At 43.1% G+C, this 19,656-nt stretch overlaps 1 protein-coding gene across 1 annotated transcript in view; it reads right to left on the bottom strand.

Moving 5' to 3' along the window:
* The window catches only part of LOC117431414 (arf-GAP with SH3 domain, ANK repeat and PH domain-containing protein 2-like), a 37,595-nt gene that overhangs the window by 16,017 nt on the left and 1,922 nt on the right, over positions 1-19,656 (bottom strand). The window contains exons 2-11 of the mRNA XM_059004336.1: positions 8,047-8,119; positions 7,581-7,726; positions 7,232-7,306; positions 6,383-6,432; positions 5,133-5,262; positions 4,621-4,706; positions 2,659-2,734; positions 1,834-1,920; positions 519-616; positions 38-107 (exon numbers count right to left, since the gene is read on the bottom strand). Of these exons, the coding sequence (XP_058860319.1) occupies positions 38-107; positions 519-616; positions 1,834-1,920; positions 2,659-2,734; positions 4,621-4,706; positions 5,133-5,262; positions 6,383-6,432; positions 7,232-7,306; positions 7,581-7,726; positions 8,047-8,119 (891 nt within the window). The remainder of the gene's footprint in view (positions 1-37; positions 108-518; positions 617-1,833; positions 1,921-2,658; positions 2,735-4,620; positions 4,707-5,132; positions 5,263-6,382; positions 6,433-7,231; positions 7,307-7,580; positions 7,727-8,046; positions 8,120-19,656) is intronic.

The following is a 19,656-nucleotide window of genomic DNA, read 5'->3' as shown; positions in this document are numbered from 1 at the left end:
CGCGCTCTCCGTGTCTCTCTCTCAGTTACACACTCACTGTTCCATGTGCTATAGTCAGGTAGCAGTTCTGCACCGCACACTTCCTCTTCTGCCAAACTTTACGCAACCTGCAAATAAACACAAACAAATCCTAATGACTGCCTGAAGAGGCTTGGTTCTGGATAGACAGCAATGTCTGAAGGAGTACAGCGATCTGGGTAACGAACTGGCATCTCAGCCCACTGAACTGAATGGAAAGGCGAGTGCAGGATGTGAACCGCTAACCAGACGGTGAGAAGACTAACTGCTTACCGTTCAACTAAAGAGCAAGCTCTGGTAGTCGAGCGGCAAGTGCGGGTGCTGATGTCAGTATTATTAACTCATCAGCCGCAGGTATTATGAACTAACCTGGAAACTGAGTGAAAGCAGCTGGAAAACGGAGTGATGTACACTGCAAGAAAGCTGTTCTGACTGACAGTTAAGACCATGTGCTACCCCCCTTCAACTTGCGTGTTCATGTGAAGCACAGGGCCGCTTACCCATCACTCTTCTTGTAGAGGCACCCCGACTTCTCCGTGCCATACTGCTTGTTCCCCTGCAGCTGATGCATGCTGTACACAGTCTGCCGGCTCAGGGACTCACAGGAGGAGAAGGGTCGATTAGCGGAGGGAGGGGGACTAGATGTCGCACAGAAGTTAAACCCACAGAGAGAGAGAGAGAGAGAGAAGGCGGAGGGGCTGCAGAGCTCAGATCTGGGCTGTATCTGAGCCAGCACTAGGAGAACGCTTGGAGGAGCCGGGTGGCACAGTGGGCTGTTGCATCAGCAGTTCACCTCTGGAGTCACAGTCAGACTGCTTGTGGTCAAGTGTAATACGTTTGCTGATGTCAGCATCATAGAAGCAGCACACAGAGAGCAGGAGAGGTGCAGAATGCAATGGCAGGGGGTTAGGGTACATTCAGGATCGCTGAGGTGCATGGGCAGAGCTACAGCATGCAGGTACATTTAATCCATACAGTGTACAGATTGACCTTAACAACACAAATGGAATACAAAGATTTAAGACCCAAAGGGACACACACAGACACGCACACACTGTATACAGCACTGCGCACACACACACGCACAGACACACTCTCACACGGAATACAGCACTGTGCACACACACACAGACACACTCTCATACTGTATACAGCACTGTGCGCGCACACACGCACATAGTACTGAAGCTTTTAAATAATTTAAAATGTTTAAACCATTAAAATAGGACCACATTTCAAATTCAACTCACTCTCCTGGACTTTAACATCAGCAGCAGCAGAGGGAAAGCAGATCAGTGAAAAAGAAATGTTTAGACAAAACAAAAAAAACACACAGACAGACAGACAGCAGCTATTTCACTAAACCTCAGCGGTGTATCAGATCCCATGCAATACACAGTAGAACAACCAGACACAATGACATAAGGAATAATATATAAAGTCCTTTCACAGTGTTAAACAAAAGAGCAAGTACAATGTGTGCTGTATTTGTAAATCTAAGTAATGTCGTGCAGGTTTCTAGCAAGCATTCGCGCGGGAACCTTTGCCATCAGTGTGTCCCGTGACTTCACAAGCCTCCGTGAAGTTGCTGTTAATTTTATTTTTAAACTTTTGGAGATCCATTGCATTTTCTGTTTTCACCCTTCGTAATTAACCCTTGATTCAATGAAGAGCTCTGAATTCAAAACCTGGTAAAGTTGCTATTGTGACATCACACTGCTACAAGGTGCCCATTGAAATATGAAAGGTGCGAGCGCTTTGGAGCAGCCACACCTGCAGCACACTGTGTGTATGCCCCGTGGCGCCGGATCCTACCTCTTTCTGGTCGAGCTGCAGTGCTGGTCTCAGCTGGTCCCGGAGAGAACACAACTGCTTCTTCTCCTCGTCCTGCCTCTGCTTGATCTGAGAGAGAGGGAGAGGGGAGGAGGGCACAGGCCTTTGGAATCTCATGAATTATTATTATTCATTCTTGAACTCAGTCTGTTTTTTCTACACCCTACGCATTCTTCCCCCGTTGTGTCAGGAGTTTGTTTGTTGGTTTTGTTTCTGAACTGCGTGGTACTGCACACCCAGGCTGTTTCTACAATTGGTACAAACATTATTTTTGCTCTAGTAGTTAACACTGTTTTTCCTTTGTGCAAGTCTCTTACTAGCCTTACAGTGCCTTATACAAGTTTTCCTCCAGCATACCCCCTTGTGTGCTGAAGTCTGCATCTAAAGACAGCAGCCAAATGAAATGGAACTATTCGTGTTTATTCAAATGTGATTTCAAGGTAGTTTCAAAGAGGAGGCAAAAGGCATGGAAAGTGGTAAGTGATGCGAATCAATAAAAACAACATTTTAATGCGCGGTACAGATCAATAAGCTCTGTCAAAACACAGCATATCAATCTTTTATCAGCTGGCGACACAGCAAATAAAACGGGCGTGTCTTCATTTCAAACTACATGCAATTATTTGTGTTTTATTTTTATCCTGCTTTAAAGTCGAGCTAACGAATGTTTTAAAAGCCTCCTTTAAGTCACTTTTCCTTGCCATGTTTTCAGGACTGTGTGCTTTTATACTTCTTCCCTGTGCTTTTGCTCTTGTACCCCGCAGTAAACTCTGAGACGGGACGTGTAACAGGCCCGTGAATACTCACTCCAGTCAGCTCTGAAAGTAGAACTTCTATGTACAGCTTCAGCTTCTCTGTGGTTGCTAAACATTCCTGAAAGAAACTTAAAAAAAAAACAGAGAGAGAGAGAGAGAGAGAGAGAGAGAGAGAGAGAGAGAGAGAGAGAGGAGAGAGAGAGAGGTTTTATTTTGTGGAATTCATGTTTAACGTTTGATCATCAAAACCAGCCTTCAGGTGTTCCAAGGAACAAGTCTACTGGATACGTGCTCCAGTGAAACTATAGCACAGCTCAATTCAATTTGAAAAACCAAAAAACAAAAGCAAGACTGTTTCAACACTAGAGATAAAGCGCAGAGCGCGATGCTGATTTCAGTATGCTCGTTTTTTAAGATTGTACCACTCAAGTGATGCACAGGTTTCTCTGGAGCGTAATCTGTCATCCGTACATAATAAAGACAGCATTTTATTTCATTCAACAGTCTGGGAAGTGTTTCAAAATCCCTGACTACACCACCAGCGATCCCACCCCCTGGACAGGATCTGCTTGTCTGGCACGTCTTGTCACTCCCTCACTCCAATTCCAAGCATACTGAACTCGCTCGATAAACAGTCTGAGTCAGGAAGCGCAGACCCTCCCTCCCTCAACCCGCATGCCTGCTGGAGCAGGTTTCATTCAGGTCCAGTATCGCTAGAGATAAGGGACTACTTATTTAAAAATGAAAATCTGAATTAAAACAGGAGCTGCAGAGCAACACAAATCCATTGCATTTAACAACTACATGATTTTAACATAATTATCCCTACTGAATTATGGGGAGTGACTGGAAAATCTCTCTATTCCTAGATTTGAATACTTTGGACAATTGCTTACAAAAGGATATGTATGGCAGGCATTAAACTCCCATTTTAAATACTACAGTCTAAACAAACAGTCTGAATGATAAATAAACACTGAACTCTTGTGATATACCCATCATCAAACTGTGTCTTTGTCGATCTATTGTTTCATATTCTTTTATTAAACTTGTTCAAATTAAATTACAACATACGTCCACCAGAGGCAGTATGTGCTGTCTTAGTGTCTCGTAATATTTTAGCAGAGGAAGTGAATACAAATCATAGTGTGTGTTTTTTTTTTTGTTTTTTTTTTCAGCTCAAGGAAACAGAATGAATCTAAGCGATGATATTTACTCACAGTAAACACACTAGCGGCTTTTGTCTGTTAGATTGAAACCACAAAAGAAAACAAAAACTACTTTGTTCATGATTTCAGGACAATGGCAAGAACATTATTATTATTATTATTTATTTCTTAGCTGACGCCCTTATCCAGGGCGACTTACAATTGTTACAAGATATCACATTATTTTTACATACAATTACCCATTTATACAGTTGGGTTTTTACTGGAGCAATCTAGGTAAAGTACCTTGCTCAAGGGTACAGCAGCAGTGTCCCCACCGGGGATTGAACCCACGACCCTCCGGTCAAGAGTCCAGAGCCCTAACCTCTACTTCCACATCATAAACGACAGATAGGGTGCACTTCCCAAAACAAACTAAAAAACAACAAGAGAAACTCAACTGAAGTGGGAAGTAGCTTGTACAAACCGCTAAATCAATACATCAAGATTTTAAAAAGCAGCCTTTTGCTTTAAGATTGGAGTTCCTGATTCCAACGGCAATGGTTCTGTATGAAGGAACACTGGCAGAACACTCTGAACGGTGACATCACAATAGCACCAGAACCAGTGTTCCATGTGTTCCACTGTGTTGCCATGGCGGGTCAGGCTGTGCAGTCTGCTCATTGCTCTCTTATGGCTTGTCCAGCGTATTGCACGTTTCTGTACAGGTCCTTGTGTTTGAAATGCAATCGGCAATGTTTCCTGTCTTCACAGAGCTGCTGCGAAGGTCATGATTGAGACACAAGAGTAAGACAGCAGCGGAGAGAGTGTATGAAGTTTAGCAAAATGAAAATCAATGTCCTTACTTGCACTGGGAGTGATAGTGCTTTATGAGATTCTGCAAGAGGTCCACTCCTTTCTTTGTCTTGATCTCGTTCACTTTGATTAAGTACTGCAATGAAAAAAGACAAGAAAAGAATAGTGTGTGTGTGTATATATACAGAATTGTAGCTAATTACTAAAATAATTTTTCCATAGGACCCAGATTCTCCTTGGATATTGAGCTGTTTGCTGTTTCTGAATTCTCTCTCTCTATATATATATATATACACTGTACACACACACAAGTTAAATGAAAAACTTCAGATGTGTTTTGTTTGTTTGTTTGTTCGTTTTACAAAAAACACATTTGAGATTTCACTGGCTGAGAGCGCGAACAACATGCTTTTGAGACGTGATCATTTAAGCTTTAATATTCATGAGGAGACATGAATCGCTTGTAGATGCACCTGTTCTTGTGCTCAGAGTGCAGAGTGCAGGCGTGCGGATCCTGGACACTGAAGAGTTGAAATGCTGGATTTGCTGAAACCTCGCTCACCTCGCACATCTGCAGCTGGAACATTCTGCGCTCTTTCTCGAGCTCCTCTGCGATCTCCCCGCCGCTCACCTCGGTCCGCACCATGCCGTACTGCTTCGCCAGCTCGCGCTTCTCCTTCTCGATCTTCGTGCTGAAAAACAGCAGGGAGCTAAAACACCAGAACGCAAGCGGCAGAGGACGGGAGCCATGATCACAGAACAAGAGCACTGTGACACACAGCTTTAAATTTGCTGTTAGCGCTTTTTACTGACAGGGTGTCAAGTGGCGAGTGCTGACTGTTAAACTTCACACATATCACTTTGCTAAACCACAGAGAGAGGCACTGGGTTACTAGTTCAAAACAGAAGAGAGAAAAGGGACATAGAGGGACGGACGCATTATGTTTCACGATTATATCATATGATACTCTATGCAAAGTATGGATACAGCATGCATTAAAAATGCTGCCCCAGTACATTAAAGATTGCTTCCTTTTAAATACCACCAGGGTTTTGAGGAAGCAACAGATCCATCTCCAGTCTAGACCCACAGTGCTAGGAGCGCTGTATTCTGCATCAGCCAGTTCCCTGGGTGTGATCTGCTCTATGCACCCCTGAGGCAGCTGTGCCTTTGGCTTCATTGTGATGCACATTACTATGTGCTTTGGAATCAACAGCAGAGGCACCGCCTCCAATCACCCTGTGCTCTGTGCAACACGCCCTGGGTTGCCATGCCTCCCCCCACCCTCGCTTTCTAAAACCAGACCAGCTCTCTGTGATGTGCAAGCCTGCAGGGAGGAGGAGGAGGAGGAGCAAGGTGCTAATCCCCTCGTCAGCTTGTTTGCAGACAACAATCACCCAACCCTCGTCTCCACCGGCTCTCTAATTAAAAACACCAGCCCTGATGTTTACCACCCTGCCTTCATTAGTGTTTGAATGTGGATCTGTATGTGCCAGTGCCAGATTTTAAAGAAGGGACTGCACAATTCTGCTCCTCTCCTGACCGGGGAATTCAAGTTTCCTGTCGCCTCGCCACCCTGCGAGTGTGATCAGCACTTGGACTGGGGGACCTTGGAGAAACACAAGAGCTGTTGGTATGTTTTGTTTAGGATGGATAGTAAACTGTCAGTAAATGCGAGCCACTGGCACACTGTCTTGTTTGAGCGAGGTGTCCGTGGAATCACAGCTCTTTATCAGTCACGCCTGTGGGGAGAGCAGGAACGTGACAGTCACTGAAAATACTGCAGCGCACGTCACGCACAGAAAACTTACAACTTGCTTTCATAATCCTTCCACGATCTGTCAAAAGGCTTTTTCAAATCCTGGAAGAAAGGAGAGAACGCTTCATTAAGGGTATAGCATGGACGTTGTATTTGCATTAACCTCAAAATCATAAAATAAAGACATAATACTTAACCCCTTTTTATGAGCTTTGAGGAAGAGCAGGAGCTGCAGTAATGTGGAGTCCAAGGACAGGTGGCAGGAAGATCTACCACTCTTGAGATTATTGAAATAGACCCCAGTGCGTGCTGTATAATCTAATCTGCAGACAGCAGCCTCTTTAACTGAACAGTATAGTCTCAGTAGTTCCTGCTGAGACAAATCTATCTATTGCATTGCTGGCTCAGGGATATTCTAACAAATGCACCCACTAGAGAAGCCACAGCAACTTCAAGACTAAATCAGGAAGCACCTTCATACTGCCGAGGAGAATGTATTTGCATTCAAGCCAGAAAACAACTTGACTGGGTGGAACAGCTTTCTGAATGTAGGTAACATTTCACTGTGGGTTTTGTTATTAACACTATAGAAATGACCCAGGCATTACTTAGTGATTACAAATCTGATTGGCATGAAGCCATCGTTAATTAATGATCCGCTCCACGATGCACTTATGTTAAACTGTTATCGTGAACAGACGCGCGGTCGAGAATAGGAATAGGTGATGAATGGTTCATTAATTTATATTTTTGGAGCAACTTAATAGAAGGGAATCATACGCAATTACCTTAAAAATGACTATTTCATTCCCGAACAGTAACCCTAGCCCTAGCCCTAGCCCAGCCTTAACCCTAGCTCTAGCTCAAAGCAATGAAGCTCGATTCTCTGTGATCCACTCACCCCTTTCACCTCCTTCAGATCCCCCTTGACCAGCGAATCCAGGAAGAAGTTCAGGTTGTGATACATGCTCTGTAACTGAGAGAGAGTCAGGAATAAGGCTACATCTACATGGAGAGCATGTTCTGCACATGTCCAGCAGGTGACACTCAGGAACACAGAGATTAGTAAGCAATGGATCCAAGAGGCATAAAACAGCCCCCCCTCTCAGTGGCTTTACTCTTCAGTCCCCACACTTGCTGGAGTGTACAGTACGTGCACCAGCAGCCTGCTGACAAAGGCAGCACGATTCAAGCAGATTTGAAATGGTACGAGCCTCACCAGGACAGCCTCCCTCAGTCCTCATTCTTACCAGGTTTTTCATGGGGGTCAGCAGCTCTTTGGAAAACTCTGCAAACTTGTTGAAGCTTGCAGCCAGTTCCTCTTCTCCATTGTTTGTGAAATTAACCGCCAGCTTCTCCATCGACGTGATATAGGTTTCGAGATGGGAGATGTGGTCTAAACAGAAAGCAACAGGTTTGTTGAGCTGGAGGTTTGCCTGTATCCCTGTTTCCCTGCTCTCCCCAGTGCAGCATCGCCAAGAAACAACTACTCAAACTTGACTGGATGATTTTATCTCTTCAAAATCCTTGGCTTGGTTTCAAGACGTCATTATAGACGCCAAATAAAAAATAAATTTGAACATTGCCTTAATACATAGAAAATATATATATTTATTATAGCATCAATGCCATCCACAGCAAGTATGAAGTATGTGTTTGCTGTGGTAACTAGCCCCACAGTGCTTGAATACATTGCATGAATGCCTGCGCCCTTACCTTGACCTGAGGTATGCTTGGCTTTTGCTGCTTTCTTCATCTTCTGCAGTACAGCTCTGTCCGAATCTAAGGCCTGAGAGAAAGAGAGAGAGGAGAGAGAGAGAGAGAGAGAGAGGGAGACATAAATAGCAACCCATTGAACCAAGACTAAAGAAGTTTAAAAGACAACTGAGCGACACACAAGGATCTAGCAGTCCGCCTTAATCTAGATTTGATCAGGTAAAAAAAAAAAGGTTTAAAAGAAGAGTTTAAACTCACGATGATTAACTCTTGCAATGACAAGGTAATAACTCAAAAACGAAGCAGTATGGTTCACTTTGCTTCACTTCACTGCTCTGCCACCTTTTACTACTCAGTGACCTCCCACAGCAGTGAACGGCATTGTTTTAGGGCAGCGGTGTGGGCAACTCTGAACCTTCCCGGCCAGGTCGTTGATCCAATCACGCTCCTAACTGTTTACCAGTTCAACAGCCACCCGGGTCAGAACTCCAGTGCTTCGTTATGCCTGTTAATTGTAGTGGATAATGGCCCTACAGAACTGGGGTTGCAATGCCTGTTGGGTCACAAGGTCACAACCCCCCCACCCACTTAAATCAATTGTGAACAAAACAGTTTCTACAGTACTGCGCTTTACAGCCCTGCACCAAAATCTCACACACCCACCCAGCTCAGTGTAGAGTCTGTGCTAGCTCAGCCCTGCGAGAAGCTACAGCAACACCAACAAGGATTACTAAACTCTCAGAACAAGAGGAGTCTCTGTGCGGCAGCACTCAGCAAGAAGACTCCATAGCCTGGCAGTGTCAGTAAATGGGCAGTCAGCTTCCAATCACCGCAAACAGAAGTGATCCTACTCTTTCATGGTGTAAAACTCAGTGCCCTAATGACTGTTTTTGTCTCCTACAGTGGAAGAAACAACGACCAAAACAACCCGAGTAACAACCAAGTACTATTTGTTTTTTTAGCAAGTGAAACCGGAAGTGGCAGAGGCTGATAGCTGGCAGCTTGCCCTGCAGATTACTGTGTGATGAAAGAGCCTTATAAGGCAATGAATTGCACCTGGTCTTGACAGGGTTTCACTGCATGGTAAATAAGCCACAAAACAGGGAAGCCCACCACGTGAGGGAGAAGAGCACACTGAAAGAAAGACGTAGCAATTACAAAAATGGCATGTCGAGTACAATACATTTACAGCTACAGTACGGGAGCGACTGCAGTGAAGCACTCTGTTCCCCCCACTGCTTTTAAAAGGGTCTGTCTGCAGAGTGTTTTGATCTAGTGCTCGAACACGTCTGCACGCATTGCCTGGTTCAATCAAGGAGGCTGGGAACCACGTGTGAGCGTGCATCCCGACTCACATTATTGAAATACACGCTATCAGCATTCATTAACACACAGCCCCACAGACACTGCTGGTCTCTGGGCTAGAAGCCCAGCTCCTTGTGCCCCGGGTCCAATCCCCTTTACAGGAACACACACAGCTATCCCCTAGGTCCAAATCTAACAAGATCAGGACCCACTATTTCAGAAACTTTCCTTTGAAGATTTCCCCATCACAAAGCATTTGTGTCAAAAATGTACCAACTAATTAGAGATAATAGCGCACAGCCCAGCTTAAATTCAAAAGATAAAAAATGAGAATCTGACTGAAGATGACTGGGGATAACAAATGCAAAAATATCAAGTTTTCAACACCTTGCTCAAGACAGCCTCCCCAAAAACATCAATAACCTCATTCATCAGGGCAGACTGCAGAGTAAAAGAAATCTTTCTTCTGAAGGTGCCCTTCCATTGCAGATGAGACATGATGTTTAATGCAAACCAGCTTAGAGTTTACAGAACTCATCTCCTGAGGATCAGTTTGCAGGAAAGTGGGTTTTGCAATGAATCCAAGTGAACACCTCTATAAATAGCACAGTAAATGCCATGTTTAGGAGTGCCTCCTCAAGTCTCATCTTAGTCAGCTTTATAAACCGCCCTGGACGCTCCCAGTCGGCCGACAGGACTTCCTGTGTTTATGAAACGCACACCAGCTTCACATTAGGATCCCTAATCCTCCTATCTCCCCAACAGCCACGGGAGTGTGATGTGGAATAGCAATGAGGGAATTAAAAGAAAATTCCAGACAAATAAAAAGAAACACGATTAAAATCAATTAGCCATTCTGATTTCCCAGAGAATAGCTTCTTGTTCTACAGAAAAGGGGATTTTTGAATCTATTGACCGTTTCTGTACTCAGTGATCGTGTGTGTGTGTGTTTCTTGCAATAACAGTTGATAATTCTCTAGTTAAGGGTTTAATCTATTTCTAAAAGTGACCCAGTAAAGCTGCAAACATATGCTTCTGCATTAACACTGCTTAAAGACATTTCTTGGTAGTGTGTGTTGACTGTCTATCGCACACTAGGTTTTCAAAATCCCCCAAATTATCCTGAGCACAGTTAATAAAGACACAGTGAAAGCGATGAAAAAAAGGATCCGGCAAACTGAACTGAACTGACGAGCTAGTTCAGCAACCTGCTTGCATTTACAGTCTGCAGTGGTTTTTTTGGGGGGGGTTATGAAACCCTGCTTAGCGCTCCTTTAAAAACATACAGATGTGCTTGTCTGTTGGAAAAATGATACCAGATGACCAAGTGAAAGAAGGCATCCCTGTGCCTACAATACTACCTTTAAATTCTAATCTTCTCAGATTCTCCTACTGATTTCGAGCAGAATCTGCTGCAAGCAGGGTGAGGCTACATGGACGCTGCTTGAATAAATCACATACAGAGTGATAAACAACAAAACCGTTTTTTTCAAATTCTTACAGCTAGAAATATGCACTGGTAACACACCCTTGCTGTTTAAAAATGAAGACAGCCTGTGTGCTTTCTGTAGGACCAGAGGCTGCATGTCCTTGGGGACTGTCAAGGAAGCCACTCACTTTGTACATTTCCTGAATATCCTCTGCGCCTCCTCCAACACCACAGTAAAGACAGACAGGGCTTTTAAAGTGCCTGCGAAGGAGTCATGCAAACCTCATACCACTCTGTCATGGACCTCCCATGTGATGGTATTTCTGAACGGTATGTTACCATGCTTTCCCCATTGTCATACCATGCACTTACACTAGCTTGCCATGTTTATTAATAAGCTTTACCACACCTTGTTATTCTTTACACTGCTTTGCCATGCTTTTATAGTGTTTTATTACCCTTTGCTCTGCTGTTAGAAAGTTCAGCCAGCACTGTGCAAGCTTTGAGTAAAGGAATCTCGCACCACTCAGGACTGGAACTGAATGCGTTGCAGTGTTTACATCACCTCCCAACTTTAATTCGAAATTAAAACCGACACCTTTTAAAAAGAAATTCAGTTTGAATCACATTGTGGGGAAACGAAGGTCAGTATTGTTCTGCATTCTAAACGCGAGGCGCTGCGGATTGTGAATTTCTGCTCTTCTGGCACAGAACCAGGGAGGAACGGAAACTGATCTTCAACACTTACTGTAGCAGCTTCCCAGCTGAAATGAAAGCTGCCCAGGCGAGAAGAGACTCGGCAGAGGCCAGAGCACTCAAACCACTCGTTCAGCCTTATGATCGTTATAACATACTTGCACAATACAACCCTATCCCTATCCCGAACCCAAACCCTTTTCTGATACAATTGTGTACTGACATATATCGTGCATTGAGTACATTGTAACTATGTATAATAACATTGTAATGATGTGTAAGTACACATGTATTTACTGAGTTACTATGATGTAAATACACAGTAATTAGAGACACTTCATGGAAAGTGTGAACACTTTCATTTGAAGTTCATTTAATATTGTAATTACATACAAACTACCAAATAATGAACACATATATTTGTGCAGAATGTGTGCGTTTGTGTTGCGGATGAAGTGTTCTATACACAGTAGTAGACTATGATGTTTTATAAGGGGAAGTACACAAGACACAGTGGAGATGAACAGCAACGAAGGCTGGGTTTGTTGTCAGCCCTGTCACGCCCTGTTACATAGATTTCTGTCTCAAGAGCGCTTCACTCTAGCAAAAGTTAAAAAAAACCTCTATGTCTTGACAACACATCTCTGCTAGGCTGTGAAGAGAAGCAATCTTGAATTGAGCTGCTGCTGCTGCTGGGCTCTGGTGTTTATTTGCTTTCGTTGTAAGGCGTTGCAATAAACTTCACAGCTAGAGGTATCCCCAATTGAAATACAGGAGACACTACTGCACAGGATGTGTTCTCACAGCCCTGCACACGAGCCCAAGATCTAGCACTCAATATTACAACAAATGCAGGTCTTCTTTACATCAACGTAGGACCCTGTGTATTAAGACAGCATGTTACTGTGAATTATAGTGCAGTTTGTCATAACCCTGTTCCTATGGCAATACCACGGTATTTTTGCGTGGTACACTCACACTTTTCCCATGGGCATACTCTGCATTTACCACAGGTTCCCCTGGTTTGCCTTGTTTATTAATATGCTTTATCATACTGTGTTATTCTTTACCATGCTCTATTAAACTTTGCTATGCTTTTACTAATGGTAAATCTTTGTGAGGGATTCTCTTTTAATTTATTGTGAGTCTGTGGACAGGTTATCTGTACAACAAGAAAAAACATCAGAAAAAAAAACAAAAGTTGCTACTTTCAATACTTATTTCGCTATGAATTTACATGAACGTTTTTCACTTTACTGACCAGGGATAGAGTAATTTGTATCCTTTGAAACAATACCAGGATCTTCAATGCCTGATCTCTTTCCAGATATGAACCCCACATCACCTGCCTCCAGTCGCACTCCCCTTCCTCCTAACTCCAAACCGTGCAGAGTTCCAGCGGAGAAAAGGATTTCAAAACATGAACAGCAATCGCAGATTTCACAGCCGATCTGTTAAAGAGGCTTAAAATGTGTTTTTTTTAAGGGATTCCTTCCAAATCTCTGATCGTTTCCTTTGGCTTAACTCATCTGTCGAGTACAAACACAACACTAATAACCAAACACCCTCTCCAGGCTGCTCTTTTCATCTTAGGAACAAAAGGTTGCAAGACTAAGAGAATACTGTGTTTCTAAAGTGACAATGACATTGAATTGCTGTGCTGTTGGTACAGTATAAGTAATAATACATTTGCTGAAGATTTTATTTTGACTAATTGCTACTCAGCAATGCATGTACATGCTGTTACTGGGGTGTTATGTAAGGCCACTTGCAGTTGACTGTAATGCAATTTCTGTTTAGTTTTTTGTTCTAAAAGCTACTGCAGACACAAGCCATTCTCCTTTCCCAGCCTTTTGCCTCTCTGAACTCGGGATGCTTGCCCTTCCACATGGAAACTCTCCACAGACTTCTGGCTGCCCCTCCTGCAAGACAAGGACCTCTGGCCTGTCTTTCCTCTCCAGGTTTCCACTGATTTTCTCACACATGCAAGATCCTTCTGCAGTCTTCACAGTTATTGCGATGCGATAGATTTTATTTTTTACATTCTCCTGCAGCAGCGTCCCTTGCCAAACTGTCAGAGGCAATACAATGGCTCTGTACCAGAGGCAAGGCAATGGGGCATTGACACACGGACAGCGACAAAGATGAGAGCACTGGATACCACAATGGCACCATCTTCATATTCTGACATACAGTACCAATGGTACCACAAGGGCATGTACCATATACATTATAGTGCCATGGTAGCTTCTCATTAGCAATGTGTGACCATATACTGTGCAGTAGGGATTGCTGTGCAATAACTGTCCCTAATCCATTGTGTTGTCATTGCTGTGGTTTGCTAACGGTTCTGCAAGGGTTATTGCATGCATCTGTGTCTCTTCTCTCTTTGGGGTTTTTTTTTTTTTTTGAGAGATAGATAGATATACACAGTTCACGTTTTATACACAAATGAATCATTTTCCACTTAGCTTTGCATTGCTGAAGAGCTGCTCAGCAGCTGGTAATCAAAGACATGAGTTTCAAGCATTTCTGTTCACACTCCCCGAGGACCCTGTTGGGGAATGTTCCCACGGCTCACACAGACATGTGCTATTTTTTAAATTGTATATGCATTTGCCAAAGGTCAGATACTTCACGTTTTTTTGTTTTTTTTTAATGCAACTCCAATGCATAATTTAATTTTTTTTTTCTTTTCCTTGGCTGTGTATATAGCCAACAGCCAATAAATGATGGAACTATTTCATGTATGTGAAACCCATTACATCTCACTCACACACACACACACAAATAATTATACCACTTACAATTTTTTGGTTTAACATCACAACTGTTTCCTAAACAGAAATAAGCAATACAAAACAAACACATCCAGTATTTGTTCAACAGAGCACTAATCAAATCAGCGTGATGTATTGTTAAACTGTAGAGTCTGCTGCGTCATTTACAATAACAATAACCAGAACAGGGCAGCGCTCAATACAGACGCTTGGGCTTTATTAAAAGATTACTGCCGATTCCGATCCAGCGATACTAAGACCATTGTTTTGTGAAATCTTACAACATGAAGGTTTTCGGTAGCCTTCAAAATTGTCCTGTGATCTCTCGCTGAGATTCATGTGAGGAATGTGATTGCTAGTTGCTCTCAGGCTCCTGGAATCACAGGCGGTCTCAGCTGTCACATAGTATTCTGACCTTTAACCAAAGTAGTAAATACAGCTCTACAAGGAACAGGTTCCCTAAGCATCACTAATGAAACAAACAGATTTCACCTTTAGGCGTTCGCAAAAAAAAACCGTCATGCTCTTTTCTATTAATCTACTGGAGTTACCGTAGCTGTAGAAAAGAGTAACGTTATTTATTTATTTTTTTTAACTTTGTGTTTCTGGACCATGTTGAAATCAGTCTAGTAATCCAATAGACTAGACAATCCGACAATTGTGGACCTTAATGGCTTTCTGCGTCTGCTAGTATGTGGAAAATTGACTATCCTTCAAGTTTCGTTTTGTCTTCCTGTCTTTTCTAGATAAGCTATCAAGACATCTTTAATTCTGACACAGCACTTTTATGAATTTCTGCAAAAAAAAAACACACACAAGGCAAGCCCTGCACTCAGCTTTCATCTCTCAACTCCCGAGTGATTCTAACCAGGACACTGTGTAAACTCAGACACGCAGCCGCTTGTGGAAAGTGCACAGGGATTTTGAGGAAGTTGAAAAATAGAAATGATTGTTTGAGTAAAGTCAGAAACCTGGAAAGTGATAGAGAGTCAGATATGGTGCATGGGAATCTGAATGAGCGGAGCGCCCGAACCTCGGGGGCTGTTTAAGAAAGGGGCCAGTTTATTCCAGGTGCGCCTGTCATTCACTCGCTTTAATAAAATGAGATGCTTCACTGTTTCTCAAGAGCACGTTTCACGCTATTATGAAATTATAAATACAACGTTCTGAAGTTACAAATACCTCAAGCCTTTGGTTTTCCATACTGACGACCACTCATAACATTTTCAACAATACCAAAATAACAGAGTATTAGGGCTAGGTAACCAAATGTCTTGAACTCGTCTCTATGGCAATAATAAATGCTACTCGCATCCCAAACAGGTAAAGGAAGCGCAGTGCCTAACGCAGGAGTGCAGAGCATGCTTGTTTAAATTGAAATGCATGCAGGTTACACTGGCATTAACCTTTCCAAGGAAAATATTAAACACTAAAAGCAGTCACTGCATTACAACAGAGGGCAAAAAGAGTTCAGTTCACATTGCACTCAACACACTTTGTATTAAACGCAGACTCACGTTCAAAATGACTATTGTTATCTTTCAATCCTTGGTTTATATAGATTCATTCTCAGAAGGGAATGTATGATCATATTGTGGACTGCTGCTTCTGCTTCTCCATGCGAGCTCCAGGGCAGAGAATAACACCCGTCTTCCTGTTAGTGTGCAGTCTGAGGGGATCGCCTGCAGCGCTGTGGCGTTTAACTGGCTTGCTGTGAACTCTACCAGAAGCAAAGGCTAATTACAGGTCTCAGATTCACAAAGAGAGACCTTCAGCATCAGAACAAGATAAAAAAATGCTAGGATGGGCGGGGAATAAGGGGTCACTGGACTACTCCACTCTTTCAAAGGGGGACAACACGCATTAACTACTTGAGACAATGAATTGAAGACGTTGAAACGTTTGCCATTGAACTGAAGTTTACTTTGGTATTTCTAAATTCAGTGCTATCAAGTGTTTAATATAGATAGATGATCATTGAATTGAAGGCGTAGTTTAACTGTGGGCATGTCGTTCATTTTTGAAAGAATGGTTCACATTGTGAAGTAAAAAGCTTTGAAAATGAAACCCCTCCACATTCTTGAGTGATCATTACATGTGCAATGACTGTCCAGGATTACAGTACACGGCTGGAGCTAATGAGAGGCTGAGAGAGTCAAGTAGCACCTCTTAGTATTCTGGACCTCATGCTGTTCGGGATGTCTGTAAATTAACAGGAGGCCAGTCCTGGCATCTAAAAGCAGGGTATAAAGTGCAGCCTTGAATGCAAGACTCGAGAGAAATCAACAGCCTATAGACTAATGGTACAAACATGTCACGATACACTCTCTAGAGGACAGAGACAGTAGACAGTAGGCTATGTGCCTGGAAGCAGCACACAGTTCAGTCCCAAAGCTCTGAAATGCAAATAAAACAATCAAAATGTAAAACATGGTCATTTATATAGGAGCTCCTGCATGCACAGGGTGCAAACTAAAAAATACCCTGTTACTTCCCTTGAACCTGTCACATACACAGGGCTTCGGTTACAAAACAGCAGAGCGGTTATTACATCCTCAGCACAAACTGCACTCTGCCAGTCGAATCTGAAACAGGAATAGCTCAAGAACTGAGAAGTGGGTTAAATGTGAGTGATGCACACAGTCATAGGAGCTAATCTAGCAGTCATGTGTGGTGTAGTTAAACACGAGTGTCTGCCTTGCGTGATTAAGTATTCAAGGGAAGTATTGGAAACAGAGGCCAGCTCCTCATGTGGTGCTGCAGTTCCATTCCAGTGACTAAGGGCCTGGCTACTGCTGCACCTCACAACACAACCTCTATGTCAGTGTGATCTCTGCAGATAGGTGTTGCAGTAATTGGCTATTAAAGAGGTGCCTATTAGTGCTCTTCAAGGGTTTGGATAAGGCAGCATGCTTAGGGTGCAGAGGCAACGAATCCCAGAACAACCTCAGGCACTCACTTATCAGTAATAAAACGGCAGTGTTTCTATCTGATACCCTACCCCAGGGCCATATTGAGCATGCAGGTAGCGCATAGCTAAAAACTTTACATTCCTAATAAGCAGGACACTTTGAGAGCTCCAGGCACCGCAACACGCTGCCCGTCTTCAACCCGTCACGTTCCTGGCACGCTGCATGCAGTTTAGGTTTTGTGCAAATTGTAATAACGTTTTTTTTTTTTTTAAAGAGGATCCAGGGAAGGCAGTGGAAGAGGTACAGATTGTCTCCAGGGTTGAATTTTGATTCAGCAGAGCGTGAACTCAAATTAAACAAGGCAGCCTGGAGTTCCCCACGTTGTTATGCTCATAATACACATGCTCGATTTGGAAATAAATTTCCATTTTTAACATCGGCAGTTGCAATGGTGCAATACGTTGTACAGAGCACAGCATAGGCTGCGTCCTGCTAAAGTCAGTGTAAAAATGAATTAGCCGGGCACCAAAAGGACTTTCATGGCTGCGCTGTAATTCACTGGTATTGAAATATTGCATCATTTACACCACAGGCATAGCTGGAGTTATGGAGAACTGTGTGTCTTTGTTGTTGATGTTTTGAGCACAGCTGAGACAAAGATAAACTGGGATTAGGAGCTGCAGCCTTTAAGCCTTTAAGAACAGGCTTATAATGTTTCATAAAAAAAATATGCATGTGTGTTAACTGTCTGCCCAGTAACACAGAAGCATTATATTTATTCATCTACATATTGTTATATTTAAAAAACCGTCTGGAATCAAAAGGTTACTGGAAACCTTGATTTGTTATTTATTCATTTCTATTTACACTTTTTTTTTTTAAATGAACACATTCTGTACGTACATGCTTACTGTAATCCCACAGCTTATTTAAGATATCCAAAATAAATCTGCTTGTAACTGTTCTTGACAGATAGAAGCTGTTCCAGCACCACATTGTAATTCAAACACCAAACCGTTCTGTTTCTCCTCCTCTATATAACAGGTGCCTGTCCTAACATGGCACATTTACAAAGATAGGGCACCAAACTCTACTGCCATAAACAGTGTTCTGTTACCAAACCAGCCTGCCCACACAAAGGGCGTGCGACCTAGTCAATGCATTTATAATTGTTGTTTTGTTTGTTTGTTTTAAAGGAAGGGCACGTGAAATGTGACTGCTGTACAACTGGGAGGATGAAGAGAAAAGAAAAACAGTTCATGCAGAACCCTGAAGGAACGCTAGCTCAGTACAAACGATGCACCCTGAGCCGCAGATCAGCAGACAAGCGGAGCACGCTGAGACATACAGAAGAGAAGGCTCGGTTCATGCCACAATATAACAGGCATGCCAGCCGATTTGTTCCTTATCAGAACAGTACTAGCCTCTTTTAATATGCACAGGGAAGTGCATTGGAGTCCTGTGCAATTACAAACACAGCCATGCTTAATGAGCACAAGAGCCAAAATACACAATGACACCAATGACCCTTTTGAGAGGGTGGTCTGAACACTGCCGAGGCTGGGAATGAATTCTTCACAACAATTACAATAAACAAAAGCAGCGAGGCTTTAGTGGTGATCATGCATGTGTTTCCACTGACATCTGGATTCGAACTAGCAGAGGCAGAGCCTAGCGCAGATCCTACTGCTCCTGTTAAAGGTCATGGAACACCTTTAAATTTGGTTCACCAAAAGCTTGCTTTAAAAAAAAAAAAAAAAAACTGAGTGCAATCCATTCTGAGACTCAGCGGTGAAATTTGTACCAATTAGTTCTAGTCTGCGCTAATCAAATTGTCCATTCAGTCATTCAGTAGCTCAGACCCCCTGATCAGAAGAGGAGGCGAGACAGGACAGGACAGTCTGTCTGCCCTCAGGCTCTCTCACCCAGGGAGGGGAGAGAGCTCTGGGGGGGAGGAGGAGGAGAGAGAGACAGAAATAATTATTTCAAGTCCAGAGATTTCTAGAGGCCATTCCCCAGAAGGGCTGAAGTGTCAGAGAGATTGTGATCCACCCATCAGACAATGAGCGCCGATCTCCAGGAGCAACACAGACAATATCACAGTAGATGTTAGCCATTCTTAGGAGTGGCTTCATTTCTTGGCAGAAGAAGACTGATGTGGAGGAGGCTGGTTTACCGTGTGTGTCTCACAAGATGATCACACTACAGCTTTTGCGTGGGATAGACAGGGATGAATTCAACTTTCTGAGCATCGAGGGGGGGGGGGGGGGGGGAACACACTTTTCTATTAGGCACTGTGACTCAGTATTCAAATAAACTGTGTTAAAAAAAAAAACATCCATTGAACTTTCAATGATCTTAATCATTTGAAATCTATGAAGTCCTGCGTGGTCTTCATTGAAGTCAGGACCATAGAAGGGAATCTACTCAGTACAGCGTAACAACCACCTCGACTGCACGCCTTTATCCAAAGGACAGCAATTTTAAA

This window comes from Acipenser ruthenus, chromosome 29 (genome assembly GCF_902713425.1).
Source record: "Acipenser ruthenus chromosome 29, fAciRut3.2 maternal haplotype, whole genome shotgun sequence".
In the NCBI taxonomy this organism is placed as follows: Eukaryota; Metazoa; Chordata; class Actinopteri; order Acipenseriformes; family Acipenseridae; genus Acipenser; species Acipenser ruthenus.
The sequence above is the reverse complement of the archived record's forward strand: the minus strand, read 5'-3'. Positions and strand labels throughout refer to the sequence as shown.